This window comes from Triticum urartu, chromosome 3A (assembly GCF_056163025.1).
Source record: "Triticum urartu cultivar PI428250 chromosome 3A, HENAU_Tu73, whole genome shotgun sequence".
Taxonomy (NCBI): domain Eukaryota; kingdom Viridiplantae; phylum Streptophyta; class Magnoliopsida; order Poales; family Poaceae; genus Triticum; species Triticum urartu.
In genome coordinates this window covers 549448201-549472522 of record NC_141875.1, presented here as the reverse complement: position 1 = coordinate 549472522, position 24322 = coordinate 549448201, and the positions used below count along the sequence as shown (strand labels likewise).

General features: G+C 44.8%; 3 protein-coding genes across 6 annotated transcripts; 2 read left to right on the top strand and 1 right to left on the bottom strand.

Moving 5' to 3' along the window:
• The first annotated feature begins 3399 nt into the window (after positions 1-3399).
• Positions 3400-9693, top strand: LOC125543162 (diacylglycerol kinase 1). The gene is made up of 13 exons (XM_048706415.2): positions 3400-3655; positions 4969-5179; positions 5295-5417; positions 5534-5662; positions 5964-6049; positions 6140-6263; positions 6725-6773; positions 7125-7207; positions 7314-7381; positions 7572-7646; positions 8765-8852; positions 8970-9089; positions 9226-9693. The coding sequence occupies exons 2-13, from the start codon at positions 4982-4984 to the stop codon at positions 9550-9552; spliced, it is 1470 nt and encodes a 489-aa protein (XP_048562372.1). The 5' UTR covers positions 3400-3655; positions 4969-4981; the 3' UTR covers positions 9553-9693.
• Positions 9694-9890: 197 nt separating this feature from the next.
• On the bottom strand, positions 9891-14137 carry LOC125543161 (uncharacterized). 2 transcript variants are annotated; one of them, XM_087547687.1, is made up of 4 exons: positions 11833-14136; positions 11158-11385; positions 10896-11029; positions 9891-10768 (listed from the first exon to the last, which is right to left on the bottom strand). In XM_087547687.1, the coding sequence occupies exon 1, from the start codon at positions 14052-14054 to the stop codon at positions 12030-12032; it is 2025 nt and encodes a 674-aa protein (XP_087403813.1). In that variant the 5' UTR covers positions 14055-14136; the 3' UTR covers positions 9891-10768; positions 10896-11029; positions 11158-11385; positions 11833-12029. The 2 variants fall into 2 exon arrangements, with proteins under 2 accessions (XP_087403813.1, XP_087403814.1); XM_087547688.1 differs by lacking the exons at positions 9891-10768; positions 10896-11029 and having other exon boundaries at positions 11132-11385; positions 11833-11901; positions 12029-14137.
• A 7104-nt stretch (positions 14138-21241) lies between these two features.
• Positions 21242-21798, top strand: LOC147980473 (secreted LysM effector LysM1-like). 3 transcript variants are annotated; one of them, XM_087516890.1, is made up of 2 exons: positions 21242-21410; positions 21520-21798. In XM_087516890.1, the coding sequence occupies exons 1-2, from the start codon at positions 21296-21298 to the stop codon at positions 21708-21710; spliced, it is 306 nt and encodes a 101-aa protein (XP_087373016.1). In that variant the 5' UTR covers positions 21242-21295; the 3' UTR covers positions 21711-21798. The 3 variants fall into 3 exon arrangements, with proteins under 3 accessions (XP_087373016.1, XP_087373015.1, XP_087373017.1); XM_087516889.1 differs by having other exon boundaries at positions 21242-21428; XM_087516891.1 differs by having other exon boundaries at positions 21243-21384; positions 21521-21798.
• Positions 21799-24322: the final 2524 nt, after the last annotated feature.

Sequence of the window (24322 nt, the reverse complement as noted above, 5' to 3'; positions counted from 1 at the left end):
TGACGTCATGAAAGTTTTTTGTGTTTTCAAGAGATGACGCCACGGCGGGTTACAAGCAAATTTCAGTAAAAGACGATGGATTTTTTGCTAAGTATGGAAGATTGACAAAGAACAAAGTTTAAAGTCAACCTGGGGCCTAATGTTGGGGATATTACTATCAGTTGAGACCCGCCCAGGAGGGGCCGGGTCAGCCTCAATGGCGGGTTACACAAGAAGTCCAGTAAACATTCAAGATTGTAGTTTATTAAGTCTTATAGAAGGCCCAAAGGCCTGAAGGCGGTTTAAGGACTGATATTATGAACCGTCATATGTAAAGAAAGACTTGTAAGGAAAGGCATGTAAAGGAAGTCACCGAGCCGGACATGACTATGAGCCGGCCGGGACTCTGTAGGCCACTAGGCATCAACCCATGTATATAAGGGGACGACCTGGTGGCGGCTTAGGGCAAGAAACAACCAATCGATAACCAAGCCGGCGAGTTGAGCCTCTTGGAGATCGAAACCCTAGCAATACCAAACCCAACTAGACGTAGGCTTTTACCTTCATTGTAAGGGGCCGAACTAGTATAAAAACTCTCTCGTGTCCTTTGTCCCGATTAACCCCTTTAAGCTTCCTAGTGCGATGGCCCTACGACTAAGTCCTTGCTCTAGGACATCTGCCGTGACAATTCCACGACAGGTACATACCCTCTTCCCCGAGGGAGAACTACTCCCTCCTCGTCATGGAGAGCGCCGGGATGATGAAGATGGCCACCGGAGAGGGATTCCCCCTCCGGCAGGGTGCCAGAACGGGTCTAGATTGGTTTTCGGTGGCTACGGAGGCTTCTGGCGGCGGAACTCCCGATCTATTCTGCTCCCCGATGGTTTTAGGGTATATTGGTATATATAGGAGGAAGAAATACGTCAGTGGGGCCACGAGGGGCCCACGAGGGTGGAGGGCGCGCCCAGGGGGGTGGGCGCGCCCCCTCCCTCGTGCCTTCCTTGTTGCTTCCCTTACGTACACCCCAAGTCTTCTGGATTGCTTCCGTTCCAAAAATAAGTTCCGTGAAGTTTCAGGTCAATTAGACTCTGTTTGATTTTCTTTTTCTGCGATACTCTAAAACAAGGAAAAAAACAGAAACTGGCGCTAGGCTTTGGGTTAATAGGTTAGTCCCAAAAATATTATAAAAATGCATAATAAAGCCCATAAACATTCAAAACAGATAATATAATAGCATGGAAAAATTAAAAATTATAGATACGTTGGAGACGTATCAGCCCCCTTTGCTTCTCTCCTTCTCCCTCTTCCTTCTTCTCCTACTCCAACTAGGGAAAAGGGGGAAACCTACTCCTACTAGGAGTAGGAATCCTCCTTGGGGCGCGCCATATAGAGGGCCGACCCTCCCCTCCTCCACTCCTTTATATACGGGGAAGGGGGGCACCCCATAGACACACAAGTTGATAGTTGTCTTAGCCGTGCGCGGTGCCCCTCTCCACAGATTTCCACTTCAGTCATATCGTTGTAGTGCTTAGGCGAAGCCTTGCGTCGGTAACTTCATCATCACCGTCATCATGCCGTCGTGCTGACGAAACTCTCCCTCGGCCTCAGCTGAATCAAGAGTACGAGGGACGTCACCGAGCAGAACGTGTGCAGATCGCGGAGGTGTCGTGCGTTCGGTACTTGATCGGTTGGATCGCGAAGATGTTCAACTACCTCAACCGCGTTTCTTAACGCTTCCGCTTTCGGTCTACAAGGGTACGTGGACACACTCTCCCCTCTCGTTGCTACGCATCTCCTAGATAGATCTTGGGTGATCATAGGATTTTTTTTTAAATACTGCGTTCCCCAACACGCGGTCGGTGATTTCCGCCACCCATGTCCCCCACGACCGCTGCCGGACGCCGAGGAAGGTCCTCGTTGGCGGCCGCGACGGAGGGGTGCATCGGTGGGCGGATCTACCGAGCGGTGGTGGCTCGAGGAAGCGGGCGATTTGAGAGCCATATTGAACATGCCTTAAGTGACTGAAAAATGCTGATCACTTGCATTCAGTACACAATGCTATTTGTATAACGCAAACAGGCTCATTTTTTTTGTTTTTTAATTCTTAACTAACTGTTCGTAGTGTTAATTGACTGAAAAATGGTCGACGGTCGGTCGGTCGCTCGTCGGCGCTCAGGTCCTTTCTTCCTGGACCCAAGCGTCGTCACGTCGTCGTTGCATGTTCCCTGAGGTGTGGATGGATAGCAGCCTGCGCGGTGACAGTTTCCTAATGCTCACCTTTTGCAGGTTTGATATTCGTCACTTCGTGATACGGGGACTGGACACGGACGGAAGCTTCTCGAATCTGGACCGGGTTTTTTTCTTCAGCATGCAAGTTTGGTACGGTGCGCACGGGCTAGCTTTTTGGAGGGAAACCGAGAGCGCACCCTTGGAATGTTTTTTCTTTTTGAAAGTGCGCCCTTGCAATGTTGAGACGTCGAAGAATACCCACCATACGCCCGGATGGGCAAGAATGTTGAACGTCGACCACAGGCGCGCACGCAGCAGCCAGCAAGCGGGCTGAATACCGGACCCTCGCCTCACCATTGTCACGTGGTGGAATGGAGCTACCAGCGGCGTATGAGCAGCGAATATTGGATCCGGATCACGTGGAGCTGCCGGGCCGGCAAACACCTGCTAGGCTGCCATGCCAAGATTCTGATGCCCTGGGCGAGGCAGGCGACATTGCCCCGCTGCTCTGACCTGGCCGGCCCGATCAACGACGCACCCACCACGCCGCCGCCGCCGCCCGCTTGCTCATAGAGGAAAAGCACGAGGACCCAGGGAGCGTGCACACGGCCGCGCGTGCCCGTGCCGGACCGCAGCCCCTCCCCCCAAGAATCGGAGCGGCCGGGCGAGACCGCTGCCCGCGCTGGGACGGGAGCGGGATTCCCTTTCCTCCCGCACACGGAATAACGGGATCCCTTGCAGCTCCGGCCACGGCTTCCCCGGGAAGACGCCATGGGCACCACCATGAGATCGGACCTGCTGGCCCAAACAAACAAACTAATCCGAGCACCAGATAAGATGAGATGAGATGGGCAGGCAGAGAAAGAGAAAGAGAGATTCCATCCACGAAGAGAATCACCCACCCCCGCCCCCGACGAAAGTACCGAAGCAACTCCCATTGGGCCAGGCAGGCACGCATGGAACTGCGACACGCGTAGAGGCGACCGAGCGTGTTGTGTTGTGTCGCCGTGGGAGTGAGCCAGAGGCCGGGAGCTTCGCCGGGAGCTACCGACTAGCTTCCCTTTGGCCCCATCGTAGCGTCCCCTTTGGCTGGCCCCGCCCGCGGTGGGGGGTCCCGTAAATAGAAGCCACGCGTCGGGGCCCCTCGCGTGCCGCTTTATAACAGGCGCCCAGCCCCCCGCGGAATCCCAATTTCAACCAAATCAATTCCCCCCCTTCCTTCCACCCTCCCTCCTCGGGAGCTCACCGCACCGCCGCTCCTCCTCGCTGCTGGGAGGGCAGGGGAGGCGAGGGCAGGGCAGGGGAGGGGAGGAATCATATTCCTCCTCCGGCCGGCCGACGCTCCTGGTGGCCTCCGACGTTCATTCCACACCGCCACGCCCAGCCCCTTGGTTCTTTTGGTGCCGTCCACTGCGGCTCCTTCAAGCGATTCGCCTTCTTCGCGCAGGTGAGGAGAGAGAGGCTCCTCCGGTTATAATTACAAAAAAGGCTCCTCCGGTTGTTAATTCATCTTGCGTCGTTGTGTCGATGTATAATTGCTTGCTCGGTTTGCTTTCCTGATATGATACCAAGCGGGAATTTCGGGGTTCCTAGGATTCGGCCGAGTAAACGCGCCTGTCTTTTTTTAGAAGGGTCTTTTAATGCCTTGTTATTACCAAAATCGGAATGCGGTGCTGCTCCTTCATCTGCATGCATTCCGGAGTATATCCTGCCTGTGGTTTGGCTCGATTTTTCTTCTTCAAGTTCTTGATATACTACTAGTAATCACCAGCGTTTCTTGTTTCTTCTATAACTGTTTCCCCCCTTTCGAATCAAGGGGCTCACCGTCCCCCCATCACATTTGCATGAAACTGATAATACATACAGACAACCCCAGTTTTGAGCCAGTTCAAGGTAAATTCAGCATCCCTTCAATCTATAGGTTCCTCTGTTTTGCTGAAAGGAAGGGCAGGGATTGAATTGAATCATGGCGTATGTTGAGCACACTTACGTTGGGAAGCAGTGTTCTAAGTTGAGAGGATGGGTGCATCGAATTTGTGATTCCATCTCGGGGTCTCTACAGTTTTTCAACAGATGGAGATCTCTGATTTGGTTTTACTGTACAAATTTACTAGTAATATTTAGCACCACTCTGTTTTGTACTAAGATCAAATACCTGCGTGAAACTTGCGTCAGCTTTACAGTTTTCCATTTAGGCATTATACGAATGATGATTTGGGACCATTGATGGCTCGTTTGCTTCGATTATTCCAGATCGTCAATTGTACGGTGACATTAATTGATACGTAATTAACACTGCCATGATTCGTTCCAAGGATGACAGTGACCCCTCATCTATCTCCTTCACTGGAACGGCCATGTCCTTGTCACACAGAAACTGAAGGTCCTACCTGATATACGCGACGTCCAAGCAACTGAAACTACACAAGTTTTGCCGAATCTCAGTCATCATTCAGTAGTTATATGATATTATCACCTTCAAACCATTTATTTGAATTTTGAATACAATGGGTGTGTGCATGACCTTACCAAGACAGAACTGCGCCCCTGATTTTAAAAGTTGATTTTTAGTCATGCCAAGCAAATTAATGCAGTGCAGTGGCTGTTTCAGCAAAATATACGCCCAATTTAAATCTGAAAGTTAGTTACCAAATTTGACCTGCAGAACCACAAGTGGTGCAGGGGGCTAGTTATTACATTTCCATGCAAATGATGCGTGGTCCTATATACTGTTGTAATGATGATGCATTAACATTGCAGGTAGCAAGCTCAAATGGAGAACAGTTTCGAGAAAAATAACATGCTGAAAGAATTCTACATTCCGACCTATATTTTCATGCCAGAATCCTCGGTGGAGCCAGTTTCTCACATACCCACCTGTCCAGTGATTGTTTTTATCAACACCCGAAGTGGTGGCCAACTTGGACATAATTTACTTGTCACATACCGCAAGCTTCTCAATCATGCTCAGGTACATATTTTCAAGCTTACAAGATGTACTTGTTCATTATTACAGTACCCATGCATTTTTACCGCCAGAGATAAATATATTGATTTAGGGCAAGTTCTAAATTTCTGAATTGCAGGTGTTTGATCTACTTGATGAAACTCCAGACAAAGTCTTGCACAAAATCTACAGCAACGTGGAAAGGCTCAAGCGTGATGGGGATACTCTTGCTTCTGAAATCCATAGGAGATTGAGGCTAATAGTGAGTGCAGATGGGCATTGCTCTCCAAATATCCTGCTAATGTTTTGACCATAATTTTCGTGTTCGTTGTTTGAACAGACTGAACTTACATATTATTATCATGGAAATTTAATTAGGTTGCTGGAGGCGATGGAACAGCCGGCTGGTTGCTTGGAGTTGTATCTGATCTCAAGCTAGTTCATCCACCTCCCGTCGCTACAGTTCCCCTGGGAACTGGAAATAACCTGCCATATTCTTTTGGATGGGTATGTACTTCGGAAGTAGTTAATTGAAACAATCTTGTTCCTGATATGATAGATCTTCTTATACTACCGCAGCGTGTTATACTTGCATGAGCCTTTTCTGTTAGACCTTCTTTTACTCGACAGTATGACCTAAAACGTTTGATCCAAATATTTATCCTTTTTGCTGTGCGTAAACGAAATGTATCATCTTTGGCAAAAACTTGCCTTTTGTGATTTCATCTGTATGTGTTAGTTGCTATACGGTACAATACTTTATATGATGTGCTGTCAACTCAATAGTAGCGCGAAAAATGATTTGCAGGGCAAGAGAAATCCTGGCACAGATCGTGAGTCTGTCATATCGTTCCTAAAGTTGGTAAAAGAAGCAAGAGAGATAAACATTGATAGGTCAGTTTCTTTTCTACAGTTTTCACGATACTTCTGTATGTGATCTTCATCTGGATGTTATCTAACATTGTTATTACTACACTGTTTCAGCTGGCATACTGTCATGAGAATGAAATGCCCAAAACGTTCTCCTTGTGATCCAATTGCTCCTTCTGATTTGCCGCATTCTCTGCATGCATTTCACCGTGTGCCAAAGACAGATCCAGAAGATATGGTAACTACTATTTATGTCGATTAGTTTTATGTATAACTCACCTATTCATACTTTTGTGTTAACTTAGTTGTTGTGTTCTTCTTTTCAAATGAGTTTGTTTTCTGGTAGTCTGTTATGTATTTTTGGAAAAAAAACACCGTCATATCCTTCATTATACATATTTGTCGTGTGGGCGTGATAGTTTAGACAAATATCTAGTTGTTATCTGACAAAGATGACCAGAGCGTTCCTGCTGAAAGTATAACTTCTTGCTTGCGGTCTGATAATCGCTAGGTTTTCAAAATAATCTATACATTTTAAATCCATAAATGTGACTTCGTTATAATGTTTCTTTCGCGGATGTTAAGAAACCTCAGTTTACTTGCTCTATATGTCAACTATTGAAGAAGAGAAAGTGAACCTTATAAATCATGTGAGTCCCATAGTATGTGTATAACCTTATTTTTTTTTATTTGTTCCAGGAATATTCTTACACATATCGTGGAGGGTTTTGGAATTATTTCAGTATGGGTGAGTTTTCTTTTTCTAAGTGTATTTTATATGTTGGGGATTGATTTTTTAATTGATTCTTGTTCTTTTACGAAATCGAGCAGAAAGAGAAGAACAAAAGCTTGTTTAGCTAAATAGCTGAAGGCTTATGTAGTGTACTTGCTGTTTGCTGTAGACCCTTGAGAGATCATGCTTTTGGCTGCTTTTTGCGTAATAAGTAGCATCAAGTTGAACTGCTTTTGGCTTTTTTATTTGCTTAATTCCTGTAAGAATCTTGTTCTGTACCGGTTTCTTTAAAGGAAATCGATGAGGAGGATCGTTCGTTTTTTAGAAGATGGTCAAAAGCTGAAAGAATCTTTCATACTGTCACAGGAATGGATGCACAAGTGTCTTATGCATTTCATTCTCAGAGGAAATTGCACCCAGAGAAATTCAAGAATCAGTTGTCTAATCAGGTCAACTAAGCATCTGTGCAATTTCTTTCATTTTATTTATTTATGCATTCATTGCTTGCTTTCAGTTTCTCTCTTGAAACCAACCTCTTTTGGATCTGTTGTGCAGAAACAGTATTTGAAGCTGGCATGCACACAAGGATGGTTCTGTGCCTCTTTAAGCCATCCAATGTCACGGTAATTACTTGTTTGGCACTAACTAGGATATGGGACTGTTTTTAAAATGTTCGTCACAAACTCAATACTTTTACATTTGAACAAATAGTCAAGGTTTCTTATTAATATTCCATTTGGCTAATAGTCAACTTTTCTTAATAACATTGCATTTGGCTCACATCATTCTTGGATGCCTTCCACTGGATAACAGGAATATTGCTCACCTTGCAAAGGTAAAGATAATGAAGAAATCTGGAAAATGGGAAACCTTGGAAATTCCACAGAGGTAATTCTAATGTGTTTCCCTTTTTCGGTATTGAAATTGTGTGCCCACAATGTTTAGGAGAGTATGTTCTCATCTTTGATCATGGATGGAACTTTGAAGTTCCAGTTATAGCACAACTGTTTCTGTAAAAAGGTGCAGCATAAACGAGGCCACTTGTCTATGCTTCTTGCAAAAGTTGCGGATACTCTTGATCTAAACCATCAAATCTCTCGTCAACAGCTCACAATGTACTTGGATGTTCCAATTTACTTAACTACACACCTAGGGTATAGTTAATTCTTAATCAACCTCATTAATTGCTTCTTGATTACAAGTTTTCTAGGTCGTGATTTAGCTATGCTCAATCCATATATTTGTTCTTTGATTGAAGTATTTCACGAGAAAAGAACGGAAACATTACATTTATTATCAATATATATTGCTAGAAACATGCATTGCATATGCATAAAAATGCTATCAAGCTTAATAGGCTGGAGGATTTCACTAATAAGGTTGACACATCATACTTGTTTCTTACTTACATCTCTTGTAGAATCTTCCCTAATTCATTACCACATTTCTAGATACTCGCCTTGTTTTGAACAGTCAAACCTAGAAAACTTTGACTAATCGTATCTTTCCAAGTATTTACTTTGATTATGTTAAAATACATTTTTAAACAAGGGTTTTTATCATTTATGCCATTAGTTGTGTCTCACTACTCAGTTTTGCCATTAGAAATTACAACTACTCAAAAATGCCATCGATTCGTGAGATGCTTACTCAAAAATGGCATTAGATATCTCAAAAATGCCATCGTTCCTTTAGATGTTTGCTCAAAAATGCCATTAGACATTGTTATTTTCACGTCAAATTCGTTGACCATGTTATAAAAACCCAAACAAGGTTTTTTTTTATCATTTATGTTGTTTTACCATTCACTTCCATGACATTCCATAAATGCATTAATACAAAACAGGTGTCAATGATTAACTTGAAAGATCGTGCAAAAGTCAAAAGCAGCGCCAAATATTTGGAAATGGACGAGTTGATTGCTCTTAACGATATGATGTCATAATTCTTCTTCAAAATATGGGACTACTTAGTAATGTTCTGAGCAAGTTTTTATGCAAATGCAGTATCCGGTCCATTGTCTGTCTCAATTTACCCAGCTTCTCTGGTGGACTGAATCCCTGGGGAACACCAAGTAAAAGGAAGCAAAGAAAAGTAAGTATAAGACTTGATTTTAACATCATTCCTAGTATAGCAACAATTTGTGCTGCTATTGCACTTTAAACATCTTTCTCTTAGTAATACCTAAAATCTTAAATTATACTGTTGCAGAGAGACTTGGTACTGCCTCCACTTGTGGATGATGGCCTTCTGGAGATTGTGGGTTTCAAAGATGCTTGGCATGGCCTTGTTTTGTTATCTCCGAAAGGCCATGGCACTCGTCTTGCTCAGGTAAATAAAAAAATGATTGTACTATATATACCTTGGCCCTAAAATGTAAAGCTATGGACTTGTCATGAGTCGAATGTTTATGTGTTCAGTTTAAATTAAACTACTTGATGGATACTGAAATCCTATTCCTTTCCAGGCCCATCGTGTCCGATTCAAATTTCACAGAGGTGCAACTGACCATGCCTACATGAGAATCGATGGTGAGCCCTGGAAGCAGCCTCTTCCACAGGAGGATGACGGCAAGGTCGTCGTGGAGATATCCCACGCTGGGCAGGTCAAGATGCTCGCGACCAAAGACTGTATAGCCAAAGGCATCAACGACTCCCCTGGTATGGCAACAGCCTGCACAGATTCCAGCTCCAGCGATGACTCAGATGATGACTTCACAGAGGAGCGGAGGAACTTCGGCGCCGCCTTGTCGTTCCGGTACATGAATGATGTGAAAAAAACAGTAGAAGCTTGAATCTCTAACTGGGCCCTGTACAGTTTGTCCTGCGTAGGAGATATAGATCGTTGCACTGATTTTGTGGAGCAGTGGACGTTGCCCCTGTAAGATCCTTTTGCTGGCAAGGTTGATTGTGTATGGCAAAGTTGTTGTGGCGTATGGTGCAGTGGGTTTACTTACATCATAAGCACTAACCGACCCAATTTCTCCGCTCCTCTGCAGTCTCCAGTAAGGTGGTAACACATAAACTAAGAAACAACAGTCATAACTCATAAAGGTATTTAACCTTATATAAACCGTAATTTGTCATGCCAGTAAGCCAACAAGTTTGATCATCGCATTGCCAGCATACGCAAGATTCTAAAACTGCAGGAGATGGCTCCCGATTATAGAAAAATGGTTGTCATGGCTCCCTGAATCCTACAATATTTACCTACATGGCCTTTCGGATGCTATACATGAATCCGAAGAGAGAAAACACAAAGCATGAAATGTAACCTATTGCTATGATTCTAATAAAGGATTGGGTTTGTAAAAAGAACACTCCATATGAATTTTGGTGGTATCATTCATTTGGTGCAAGGAGCCTCCATAGAGAAAAATCTTCTTAACAGAAGTACTACAGAATTCTGTAAAGGTCTTGAATCCAAAGATGCCTGAGGATCACACGGAAGAGTTGCTTGTTTATGTGCAGGCTACTGACTAGAAACACTTTTTGTCATTGCCCAGCTCTGAACCATTGCAGACAAGCTACATAATAATCCTATGAACCACGAGGTAGAAGCTCAGCAAAATGTAATGTGATGTAAGTCTATCCTGATTTCCTATTACCAGCTTGCTTGCATCCTGTTTTTCCTTCATTTAAATGGTTTTGCGGAACTAATTTTAAAACAGAGGCCAGTGAACTTACATATGATGCTTTGAATAGATGAATAGAACCAATCAACATGCAACAAACTGAACCAAATCTTGTAGGATACATACGGTAGTTTTGGTTAGTCCTGCAATGCACTCATGTCACCGTAGACACTAGAGCAGTATGGGCATAACTGGTAAGTGATGAACCATCATATGACTTATGAGCCGTCGAACTGCGGTTCCAACTTTGAAGCCAAAAAAAGAACATGAGGTTCACTCTGAACCTTTGCCCTTTGCTGCAGACAACGAAGGGTATAGGTGTTCGAACAACAGCCAACCTGTGAATGGTATCTCACAACATGCCCTGTGGTTTCACCTGCAGATGTAGAAAACAACATGAGAACCTGAGGATAAAGCACGTGATAGATTCTGAATTTCTAATCTCAAAGGATCAAATGAGATGCTGTAAACATACATCCAGTAAAAAGAGCCAGTGTGCTTACCAATATGCAAATTCTTGATGATGAAATTGGTACGCGTAGATAGCCTGTTTATAGATTAAAAATAGATCCAGCTGACATTATATTTTCCTCACTTGCAGTACTCTTTTGACATGTGAATATTCAGTCAGGGAAACCTAGGCAGAAACATGATTCATCGAGGACCACGTAGTCCATAATTAAAACTAGATAAAAATAGATATTCAGAATGTACAAGAAAAGCATAGTTAACAAGGCCCTGGAAGGAAAGCAATTGTGCACATACCATTGCTCATGGAAGACAAACCAAAATGTTTATAAACACGGAGAAGTATAGTCAAATAATTCAACAATTTAGTCTCAATCTGCTGAAACTGAGAAGTGTTTCTAAGAAACTTTATTGGCCTGTATCTTTTATTCGGCCGTTACAAGTATGAACATGTTTTTATCTTATTTGCTTGTGTTATCCTCCAGACCGTCCTTTTGATTTCCTTGGTCTTCACACTTCAAAGATCTGAACAAGATAACTTCTGTTAGTGAGATTTCTATAACTGAAGACTACTCAAATATAAAATATTTGGAGTAAAAAGCATATGATAGTGTAAAATGGAAAGTTTTGATATCTAAAATAAATCTACATGCTAGCAGGGTAATTCAAAGGTGTACAACTAATTAAGCACAAAATATGCTGGGTTCTTATTTTTGAAAGGCAGCTCAAATATATAATGAGGGAAATAAGGTAACACATCTAGTGAACTACTCCTTCCGTCCCATAATATAAGAGCGTTTTTGACACTACACTAGTGTAAAAAACGCTCTTATTATGGGACGGAGGGAGTAGGAAAGAGAAAGTTTCAAGAACATAATATATCTCTGTTCTGCAATCCCGCGGTTGAAAGTCAAAACTAAGACACCTGGAAGAAAGTTACATCCTCATGATTTCTGTGTTTGTACTGCTCACCTATCCCATCTTTATGGATCATTGTAGCTTGAAGCACACACATAAAGCATGCCACCCGATTCCACCTTGCTGTAAATGAGGCCCATGGAGACTCAGCAGAATTTAATAAGCACGAAAGCCTCATGACTCAAAGCATATGCACACTTTTCTTTCTCACTCTTCAGTAATAAGGCATATGCACAGTGTGAACCACAACCTTACTGATGGTCTTCAATTAAACTCTTGCTTAGAACTCCTTTCGTGTACAACTCACTCAGTACATATTGTGCTTCCTTCAACAGACCCTCATGGGCAAGGCCTTCAATGAGTATAATGTAGGTCGACTCGTTAGGCATGCAACCGTTAGACACCATATAAGCAAAAAATTCAATAGCCTGATCTGTTTCACATCTTTTACAGAGGGCAAACAGTATCTTGTTATACATCCCAGCTTTTGGTCTCATCCCCATATCTTGCACGGCATGAAACATCTGAATGGCTTCTTCAGTTCTATCTTCTCTTGAGAGGACATCAACGACTGAAGAGTAGGTTATCGTATCTAGGGATACTCCCTTACTGACCAAACCATGCAATAGCTCCAGCGCTTCTTCTGAGTTGCAATCCTTGGTGATCCCATCGAGTAAAGTATTAAATGTGATCAGGTTAGGGGTGCAACCATGCTCCATCATTTGATACACAAGTTCGATTGCTTCCTCGACAAACCCTTTTTGACAGAAGAAACTCACAAGTACGTTGAAAGTCACCGCATTTAGAGGGCAATCCTTCTGAATCATCTCAGCCAAGAGCTCTGCAGCAGCATCCAGCTGCTCGGTATGGCACAAGCCTGTCAACAACGTAGTGTATGTAATGGTGTTGGGCTCACATGGAAGATTGTTAAACAACTCAAGAGCACTATCAACACGCCCTTGCACACAGAAGCCATGGACAAGAGCGTTGTATGTGACAATACCCACTGAACATCCATACTCCGGCATCAGTTGAATAAGCTTGATAGCTTGCTCAATCAATCCTTTCTGGCACAAGATACAGATGAATGTATTGAATGTGACCTCATTTGGGGGGCAGTTCTTTCGGACCATCTCGGGCAATAGCTCCTTGGCATGCTCCCATCGGCCGGCACGACACAAGCCCCTTAGCACAGTAGTATAGCTAATGGTATCAGGATTGCACCCATACATGCCCATGTTGTTCAAGAAGTCATAGGCATCATCCACACGACCTTGTTTACACATAGCGTTTATGACAATGTTGCACAAGGTAGTGTTGGGTGTGCATCCATGCTGTGACATTTGCTGAAGAACTTCGATCGCCCTCTCCACCATACCCCCGCGACAGAAGAATCTGACTAGCATGTCAAAGGTAACATCATTGGGCACGCAGTTCTTCTCCACCATCTCAGCAAAGAGCACCTTGACGTCGTCCCACCGCCTAGCGGCACACAAGCCCTTGAGCACGGTGGTGTAACTGACGATGTCGGGCTGGAACCCATAAGACGACAGCCGGTTCAAGATCTCCCTGGCATCGTCGACGCGGCCCTCCCTGCACATGCCGTTGATGATGACGTTGTAGGTGACAATGTTGGGCGTGCAGCCCTTGGCGCGCATCTCGTCGAGGACGTTCATGGCCTCCCCGAAGCCGCTGCTCTTGCAGACGGCCTCGAGGAGGACGGTGTAGGTGACGACGCTGGGCTGGCAGCCGCGCCGGAGCATATCGTCGAGCAGGGCGAGCGCGTCGCCGACCCTGCCGCGGTCGCAGAGGCCCCGGATGATGGGCGTGTACGTGTAGGCGTCGGGCGGGACGGGCATTGCGGCGATGAGGCGGCGCGCGGCGTCGAGGCGGCCGTAGCGGCAGTAGCCGGCGACGAGGGTGTTGTAGGCGAAGACGTCGACGGGGGCGCCGGAGGCCTCGGCGGTGCGGAGGACGCGCGCGGCGTCGGAGGTGCGGCCGCGGCGGCAGAGGTTGCGGATGAGCTTGGTGCAGAGGTAGACGTCGGGCGCCTCGCCGCGGGAGGTGGAGGTCTCGACGAGGCGCGCGGCCTCGGCGAGGTCGTCGCGCGCGATGAGGCGGCGGAGGCGGGAGCTGGCGGGCGCCGCGGAGGCGGAGGCGGAGGCGGGGCTGGGGGCATCGGGCCTGGCGGAGGCGGCGGCGACGTGGGAGTGGTGGTGGTGGAGGTGGCGGGGCTTGGAGAGGGCGTGCGGAAACGAGGGGAGCAGCGTGGCCATGGCCGGGTAGTGGTGGTGATGCTGGCGGTAGCGTCGCGGCGTCGCGGTCGCGGACGTGTGGTGTGGGGGGCATCGCCTCGATCGGAGTTCGGGGTGGGAGGGAGATTGGGCGGGACCGGATGAGATGAGATAGATTAACGCCTGCCGTCTGATACGATTGGAGCGGTGAATCTACGTACCACACCCGTTGACTCATGCTCACGCCTCACCCATTGGCTCGATCCGATTTTGTCTAGTATGGTCGTTCGTGACTCGGTCCTCGAACTCACAAGTCGTGCACCGGTGGTCTAAGACTATCTCCAGCCCTTTTCCTAAAATCCTTTAATTTATTCCAAAAAAACCTTTAATTTCTAAAACAAAATCGTTTGAAGAATTAAGCTCAGCTAAACCCTTCCCTCGAACCTATAATCTCTCAAATATTTAACCGAAATTCAACCCACTGATTTTTCTTGTGTTATCTACCGTTTCGCACACGTGACGTCTGTCTTTGTGGGAGTTCAGCTGGTATTGCAACATGGCCGCAATACGGGCCTTGTTGCAAAGGACGTGGTGTTGGAAACTGTCAGCGTCGACCTCGACCGCCTCGATTGTGTATCATGCACGTCATTCGTAGACCCACATACCATTTTCATTATTTTTAGAAATATCTCATCTCGCATGTCTCTAACCTTTTCTCGTCTTTCTTCCTCGTCTCTCTCACATCTTATCACTGATATGATATGCTAACTGCCACATCAACAAAGCAACGGCACACCGTACGCCATTACAGCCCGCCAACCTACCAATGCTGCGAGTCCAGGGCCACGACGTTGCTGCCACAAGGAGAGGGGGGTAAGGTGGCTATGGACTGCTTCAAGGCCATAAGAAAATATTCATGTTGATTGATAATGATAGAAATTGTAGAAACAAAAGCATTTAAAATTAGAAAAAACTAAATGCTCATCGATGCACCGGTTTGGCCTAGTCTGTCACACTCTTCTTAACTGTTTTTTTTGGACTACGGATAAATGACTTTTTTTGAGATAAACGAAAACTTTATTCATTAGAGATAAAAAAATACATCGTTTGTGAGGATCATTATAATTTCATTTAAAGGTTCCTCAAACCAATCAGAAATCAACGAAAATCTAGCTAAACTCATGAGCTACTTTATTTGCCTCTATGTCACAGTGTTCGTATCTAGTAGTAACGAAGTCACAAGCATAATGAGAACAATCGTCGAAAATTGCTGCCGCTGCACCCGCCGATTGTCCTCCGTTCTTCATGGTATCAATCACCTCCAGATTGTCCGAGTTAATAATAAGGCGATTACATTCCGCCCTTTGCCCCAATGTTATACCAAATTTAAGAGCTTAAACTTCCGCCATCAACACATCTGCGCAATAGTCAATCTTCTTGTTCCCTCCCGCGATAAACCTACCCTTTTCATCTCTCAAAACCGCCCCCATCATGCCCATAAGCAGGTCATGGTCAAAAGAAGCGTCAACATTAAGTTTCACAAAACCCCTAGAAGGACATGACCAACCCCCCTTTTTCAGAGAAGCCTTTAAGGATGATGCATTTACGAAGTTTGACGTAAGGGCTAGAATCCCCATTGAAATCCAAAGTGCATTCTGAGTTGTTTCCTTGTGCACTAACTTCCGTGTTTCTCACCATAGATACCATGCTAAGACAACAATCATTTCATGCACATTATGATAACCCATTATTCTCAATTCTTGGTCTGGCAGAAGTAGTAGGTACTCCAACACCGCCTCTCCAGTAAGGTCAACCTCGCAGGCTTTATCAATGATATCATTGTTGGGGAACGTAGTAATTTCAAAAAAAATTCCTACGCACACGCAAGATCATGGTGATGCATAGCAACGAGAGGGGAGAGTGTTGTCCACGTACCCTCGTAGACCGAAAGCAGAAGCATTAGCACACCGCGGTTGATGTAGTCGTTCGTCTTCACGATCCGATCGATCAAGTACCGAACGCACGACACCTCCGAGTTCAGCACACGTTCAGTCCGATGACGTCCCTCGAACTCCGATCCAGCCGAGTGTTGAGGGAGAGTTTCGTCAGTACGACGGCGTGGTGACGATGATGATGTTCTACTAACGCAGGGCTTCGCCTAAGCACCGCTACAGTATTATCGAGGTGGACTATAATGGAGGGGGGCACCGCACACGGTTAAGAGATCAAATCAATTGTTGTGTCTATGGGGTGCCCCCTGCCCTCGTATATAAAGGAGCAAGGGGGGAGGTGCGGCCGGCCAGGAGGAGGTGCGGCCGGCAAGGAGGAGGCGCGCCAGGAGGAGTCCTTCTCCCACCGGGAGTAGGACTCCCTCCCTTCCTTGTTGGATTAGGAGAAGGGGGAAAGAGGAGGGAGAGAGGAAGGAAAGGGGGGGCGCTGCCCCCCTCTCCTTGTCCTATTAGGAGTAGGGGGTAGGGGGGAGGGGCACGCGGACCTGCCCTGGCCGCCTCTCCTCTTCTCCACTAAGGCCCACTATGGCCCATTAACCCCCCCGGGGGTTCCGGTAACCCCTCGGTACTCCGGTAAAATCCCGATTTCACCCGGAACACTTCCGATATCCAAATATAGGCTTTCAATATATCAATCTTCATGTCTCGACCATTTCGAGACTCCTCGTCATGTCCGTGATCACATCCGAAACTCCGAACAACCTTCGGTACATCAAAACTCATAAACTCATAATATAACCGTCATTGAAACTTTAAGTGTGCGGACCCTACGGGTTCGAGAACAATGTAGACATGACCGAGACACGTCTCCGGTCAATAACCAATAGCGGAACCTGGATGCTCATATTGGCTCCCACATATTGTACGAAGATCTTTATCGGTCAGACCACATAACAACATACGTTGTTCCCTTTGTCATCGGTATGTTACTTGCCCGAGATTCGATCGTCGGTATCTCAATACCTAGTTCAATCTCGTTACTTGCAAGTCTCTTTACTCGTTCTGTAATACATCATCCCGTGACTAACTCATTAGTTACAATGCTTGCAAGGCTTATAGTGATGTGCATTACCGAGTGGGCCTAGAGATACCTCTCCGACAATCGGAGTGACAAATCCTAATCTCAAAATACGCCAACCCAACAAGTACCTTTGGAGACACCTGTAGAGCACCTTTATAATCACTCAGTTACGTTGTGACGTTTGGTAGCACATAAAGTGTTCCTCCGGTAAACTAGAGTTGCATAATCTCATAGTCATAGGAACATGTATAAGTCATGAAGAAAGCAATAACAACAAACTAAACGATCAAGTGCTAAGCTAACGGAATGGGTCATGTCAATCACATCATTCTCCTAATGATGTAATCCCGTTTAATCAAATGGCAACTCATGTCTATGGTTAGGAAACATAACCATCTTTGATTAACGAGCTAGTCAAGTAGAGGCATACTAGTGATACTCTGTTTGTTTATGTATTCACACATGTATCATGTTTCTGGTTAATACAATTTTAGCATGAATAATAAACATTTATCATGAAATAAGGAAATAAATAATAACTTTATTATTGTCTCTAGGGCATATTTCCTTCAATCATCCATCCCTAGCCTTGTCCAAACCTCCTTTGCTCTACTGCAAAGGAAAAATATATGCTTTGTATCTTCGAAACCCTCAGAGTAAGTAGGACAAATGGGCGTGACCTTCATACGTCTATTTGCGAGCTTAACCCGGCATGGAAGCATTCCATGTAATGTACGCCATATAATTTTTTTGACTTTTGCCGGACACGATAACTTCCATATCTTACTCCAAATAGGATTAACTGTGGTTCGCCCCATCCCATTAGAATGTCTTTGTTTACTTCCATATTGATGGTCCCACTCCACAAAATAAGCGGACCGAACCGAGAACATACCATTTTTCGTATAACTCCAAGCAATGAAATCTGGCATATCATGTTGCGAGATTGGAATTGAGAGAATCCGTTGAACATCAATGGGCCACATTGTTTGTGTAACCAGGTCTTCATTCCAAGTATTCGAAGCAGGATCAATCAGGTCACCCACCTTAGTTAACAGTTGTCCTCCCTTAGGCGTCATAACTTTCCTAGTAGCACAATTTGGGATCCAGACATCTTCCCAAATATTGATAATTTGTCCATTCCCCACACGTCAAATATAGCCATGTTTCAGAGAATTTATGCCAGCCATAATACTTTGCCAGGTAAAAGAAGAGCCTTTCTTTTGCTTAGAATTTAACAAATCGCCACCAGAATAGTATTTACCCCTTAGAATTGTAGCACACAAAGAATCAGGATTATACAGAAGGCGCCATGCCTGTTTGGCGAGGAGTGCCAGATTGAGACAGTGAATATCGTGAAAACCCATCCCTCCTTGGTTTTTAGGTACGCACATTTTCCATCAGGTCTAGTGCATCCTCCACTAGTTCTCCTCGTTTCCCCACCAGAAATGCGCTAACGCATCAATGATTCTTTTACAATTTTTTTACGAATTTTAATGACCGACATTGCATAGGTGGGTATGGCTTGGATCACAACCTTGAGCAGGATCTCCTTTTCCCCGTCAGACAATAATTTTTCCTTCCAGCCACTAATTTTTTTGACAATTCGTTCAATCAGAAATTGAAAATAGTCTGTTTTATCTACACCCACATTTACTCGCAAGCCGAAATATTTATCACTGAGGGCCTCCGTCATTATATTTAGTGTTGTAGACAATTGCTCTCTAATGGATAAATGACTTTAACTTCTTGCAACAGCCTAGCACGGATATATGAGGCATACATGCCAGGTTTGAATGACTTCTGACACTGTTTGTACTTTGCGACACATCCGACCATTTATCGACCCCTTTTCATCGAGAAGACGTCAGAAAATGCAAAACTTTTCAAAAATTCAAACAACTTGGCGTGTTGCCTTGAATTGGTCATAAAAACTAGTGGCAAAAATTGGGGCCATTTGACGGATGACAGAAAACAACGTGCTTTCAAACTTACGCTTTTGGCCTACGCGAACATCCTCTGTTGAACATGGTTTATTTTTAAACATTTTTAAATGACCCCAACTTTTTGCATGGGCATGCCCATGGTAGGTATCCATGCCTTTTGATCTACTTTCGACATCGTATATAAGTTGCGACACGTCCGACCATTTATCGGTATTTTTTAATCAAGAAAACTCTAGAAAACGCAAAACTTGTCAAAAAACCCAAACAAGTGGCATTGTGCCCTAAATTGGTCATGCAAGGCCATGAAAAACATTCTGGCCATTTACGGGATGTCGAGAAATGAGGTGCTCCCGAACCGACCCTTCTAGCGTACCCGAACACTCTCTGTTGAATATGGTATTTTTTTCTGGAAGTCTCATGACTGATGTCAACTTTTGCAATCTCAGGACTGGAACACTATCCATTTAAGACATACATGTCTGGTTTGAACGACTTCCGACACCGTTTTTGAAATGACCTCAACTTTTGCAAGCAAGTGTGCATGCCCCATGGTAGGCATTCATGATAGGTTTGAACGATTTCCGAGACCGTTTGCAAGTTGCGACACGTCCGACCATTTATTGACCTTTTTTGACCGAGAATACTCTAGAAAATGCAGAATGTCGAAAACCAAAACAACTTGATATGGTGCTTTGAATTGGTCATACAAGCCAATGAAAAAAATTAGGGTCATTTGATGGATGTAGAGAAATAACGTGTTCTCAAACGGAGCCTTCTGACCTACCCGGACACAAATGTTGCCTGAAATATGTTCGTAAATTTGGAAAAAATGTTCGAGTTGTCAAACTCTATTCAGAATTCGACAATTGTTCACAAATCCAAAAAAATGTTCTCTTTTTGCATTTTAAAAATGTCTCTATTTCCAAAATTTCTTCACTATTCAAAAGATGTACCCTTTTTTTTAAATCCACAAATTTGAAATTTTTTGGGGAGTTTCAAATAATCTTCGTGCTTTCAAAATTTGTTTGAAATTTCAGAAACGTTCCAGTTTTCAATTTTTTCTACACAAATACAAACACAATTAGGGGATATTAAAAATGGTTTAATTTTTTTGGTTCTTATTTTTCAGTTTTGTTTTGAAATTGCACGTTTGTTAGTGTTTTTCAAAAACAGTTGAAAAAAATTCAAAAAGTGTTTGTGTTCGATTTTTTGCTCTTTTTTAAAAAATGCTTGTGTTTGACATTTTGAGCAATTTTGAAAGATACAAACATGTTTTTGATTTTTTTTAATATGTAAATATTTGTATTTTATGAAGAAAAATTGAAAAGGCGAACATTTTTAAAATTTGGAACAAAATTTTAAAACCGCGAGCATTTTTTGAAGAAGTGAAAAAGGAAAAATGAAAAATGAAAAAGAAACAAAAAACAGGAAAAAGAAAATGAAATAGTGGGAAAAGACCAGTTTGCTATAGTAAACAGGTCGTTGAGGGTAATTCTTGTAGTCTGTGTTTCCTAGTTCGACACTGAATCTTATCAGTTCATGTAGCTAGAGACGAGCGATCAGCAGCGGGAGTTACATTGTTTGATCTCTCACACTGCCATTCAGTTTTGGTGAACTTTTCTTTGTTTCCGCGTGTGACAATGGGCCGGCCTAGTCATGCAGCCTCCTATTTGACGCTTCCCCCAAACCTACGACGTATATGTTCCAGCGGACGACCCATCATACAAAGAAAGTGGCTATAATTTGTCAAAGTTCTATATTGCCCTTTATACGTTTAGAGGGGGATGGGAGTTTGTACTGAAGCAGGCCTCAGTTAGTAATGGCATTTTTGTGGGGCTGACTTAAGCCTGCTAGAGTTCCTAGAGGGCAATTCTCAAAAAAAGAAAAAGAGTTCCTAGAGGGCTGTGTGAGTGTGAAGAAGGACACTGGCGCTTGAAAAAATAAAATCAGTTGCCAAAAGTAATAGCGAACGAATAATTGATCAAGCTGTATAAACATGCCAATCTAGTTTCATAGGAATCATAAACCCTTCCTGCGTTCACTTGGTCATGGATGACCAAATCACGGAACCATTGGCCGGCTTACAAATGGCCTCAACGACATGTCCATACCATCCACACTCTGGACGCAGTTTCCAAGGCCCCCAGCATGTTTCTTTTTTGTTGCATGCTTCTTACATTATCAACCTTGCCATCACGCTATAAAAAGGCAAGGAGTAGGCCTCTGGCCTCCCATCAGTCATCACCACCGCAAGCAAAATCTAATACAGTTTATCCTTCCTTCGCGTCCGGAGCACCTGCATCTGCAATGGCGAAGAACCACGGAGCCGCCGCTCTCCTGATCGCGTCCCTTCTCGTGGTCGCGGTCACCCTCGCCGACGCCAGGGTCACCTTGCAGGTGCAGCGCCACAGCGTTAACGGAGGTACGTCCATGTCAACCGGCTTGTCCACCCATGCACTCGCACGACCGCATGCTATGTTGCACACATGGCTCTGACCCTTTGGACGCGTGCGTGTCTGTGCGTTTTGCAGGCTATGCGGCGAAGGCGGTGCCAGCGCTGACCTGCAACAAGGTGAACGCGGTGCAGTCGGGCGACACCTGCTCCTCCATCGCGGACGGCGCCGGTCTGGCCCAGGAGGATTTCCTGGGCTTCAACCCCAACATCAATTGCGTCAAGATCTTCCTTGGCCAGTGGGTCTGCCTTGACGCATCTGCTGCTTAACACACACAGTTGTATTTTGACCCCCAACATCAACCGGTGTCGTTGAGCAGTGGGTCTCTTTAACGCATCGTTGGTTGCTACTATTATGAATAAAGGAGGCTAGTCGATCTTTCGTGCACCTCCATCACTACTTATTTTTTGTCGGGACCCCGATTCCAAGTCACATCGATCTAGCCGGTAACACCTCATATCATTTTGGGGCCTCACGCACGGTATTCCCACGGGTGTCGCCTTACCCTGGCCCGGGACCGTTTGCGTCTTTTGGCTCACGTATATGATTGTGTCACTAGCATCCATATGACAGAGAACCCGAGCCGACATGTCTAGTCGTGAACCCAAAGCGGCACTAACCCATGGGGACAGGCATACATGATTCACATCGAGCATGTCGGTCAGCAGCGTATGAATCCGGGCTGTAGCACTGGGCTAACAGGACTCCGGGGAACCCGGGCTGTAGCAGGCTAGGCAGGACTCCGGATGTCACCGCGTGACATTTTCCCGAAGGGACAGATACAGGAACGAAGTGAAGCACATGCCGGCCAGTCAAGTGTCCTGAGCAGTAGTGCTGGGCTAGCAGGACTCCGATGAACCGGGCTGTAGCGGACTACTATGCCTCAAGGAAGCACTAGACTACATTTCCCCATAAGAAAGACTGCCAAGGATAAACAACTAGATTGTCGGATCCCACACATAACAATACACGTCACACGTACGCATAACATGCAAGTATGTGCTGCACAACATGGCATCACAACATAACGCAAACTCATATAAATAAAGGCTCAGAAGAGCCACATAGCATAAAATACAAACAGGGGGCACATGACCCATCATTCAGAGCATACAAGCAAGGGAAGCATTACATGTCTGGGTACAGACAACTACAAAAGAAGAGGCTAAGAGGCCTGACTATCTACAAGTCCCTCCCAAGGGCATAAGATCGTGGCTGAGGTGCAAGCTACTCGTCGAAGTCCAAGCGGTACTACTAGTGAGACAGATGTCTCACCTGCAAAATATAAATAAAACAAACGTGAGTACAAAGGTACTCAGCAAGATTTACATCAGATCCTATCATACATGCATTTGTATCAAGAAGGTAATGTGGGGTTTAGTTGCAGCAAGCCAGCTTTGACTCAGTGGCTATCCTGTTCTACGACAACAAGAAACTTCTTTGAGGTGAGGCAGCGCACACGAGTCCACTAATCACCACATCAATACACCACTATGGATTCATCCTCGTCTTCTTACGAGAAGGCCATCCATAGCACTCACACTTGTCTTGAGCATTTTAGAGTATATCCACTTTAAGTTGTCTATGTACCACGTAAGCATCCAAGAAGTCCATAACCGAGAACACGGCTATTCGAATAGATCATGATAACCCTGCAGGGGTGTACTTCTTCACACACGCTCTCACCACTTATCACCATGTACACATCATGTACCTCGGCAACCTTCAAGCGGAAGCCTGGCGAGGGTGTCGGCCACGACCTGACTAACCACACAAGACTCTAGTCCATGTTTATCGCCTATTTGGGTTCCATCCACAAGGAGATCCGGCCAAGGTGTCGCTCACGGCCCCAAACGATATGTGCAGGGTTCCCAAGCCCACCTCGCCGGATGGATCTACGCTTGGTACACCGTGCCACTTGTGCCTAGTCTGTCCCAAGCCCACCTGGCCGGGTGCCACTTGGTAGACTACTAACACTACCTACAAACACCAGAAACTATTTGTGACTCCTGGACAGAGATCAAGTTGGCTAATAAGTCGAGAGGGGCACTTAAGCATTCCAATGTGTGGTAGTAGCTAGTCATTGGACAACATACACAGAACTCAGTGCTTAAGGACGGTTCCAGTGAGACAACCCACCATGTACTCCTACATGGCCTCTCACCGCTACCTTTACCAAATCGTGTTCACACGCTTAACTCTCAGCACCAAAACATATCGTACCACTCCAATTCATTCCCGATGAATCAGACCTGACACAACTCTAAGCAATAGCAGGCATGGCATGGCAAAAACACAACATGGCTTAATCAACTCCTACACATGCTAGTGGGTTTTAACTATTTACTGTGACAATGACAGGTCATGCAGAGGAATGGGTTCAACTACCGCAGCATAAAGTAACAGTTGAATCGTTGTTGTCCTAATGCAATAAATGAGAGCAGGAGCGAGAGAGTAGGATTGTATCGGAATGAACAAGGGGGTTTGCTTACCTGGTAGATCAACAGGGGGGCACTGCTCCTCTGACAGGTACTCTGGATCGGTCTCCGGAGCAGGACCTATCGAGAAGGAACGGTGTCGATAATCAAAGACAAGCATATGCAACAATATGATGCATGATCATGGCATGAATATGTGATGCTGATTGAGCTAATGCAACTGGCTTTTTATTTGGATGAAATCCATTTGAACCAAAGATTCAAATGCATCTCTAAAATAAGCTCTTTATATAAGCCATTTTAGTGTTTCACTTATACAGTAGGTATAAGTTGGTTTGACATGCATGAAACTGGTACAGATGGATAGATTGAATTTTTCTGATAATTTTTCATATATAAATTATTTCAATCTGAGCTACGGTTGAATTTCTATGAATTTTTGA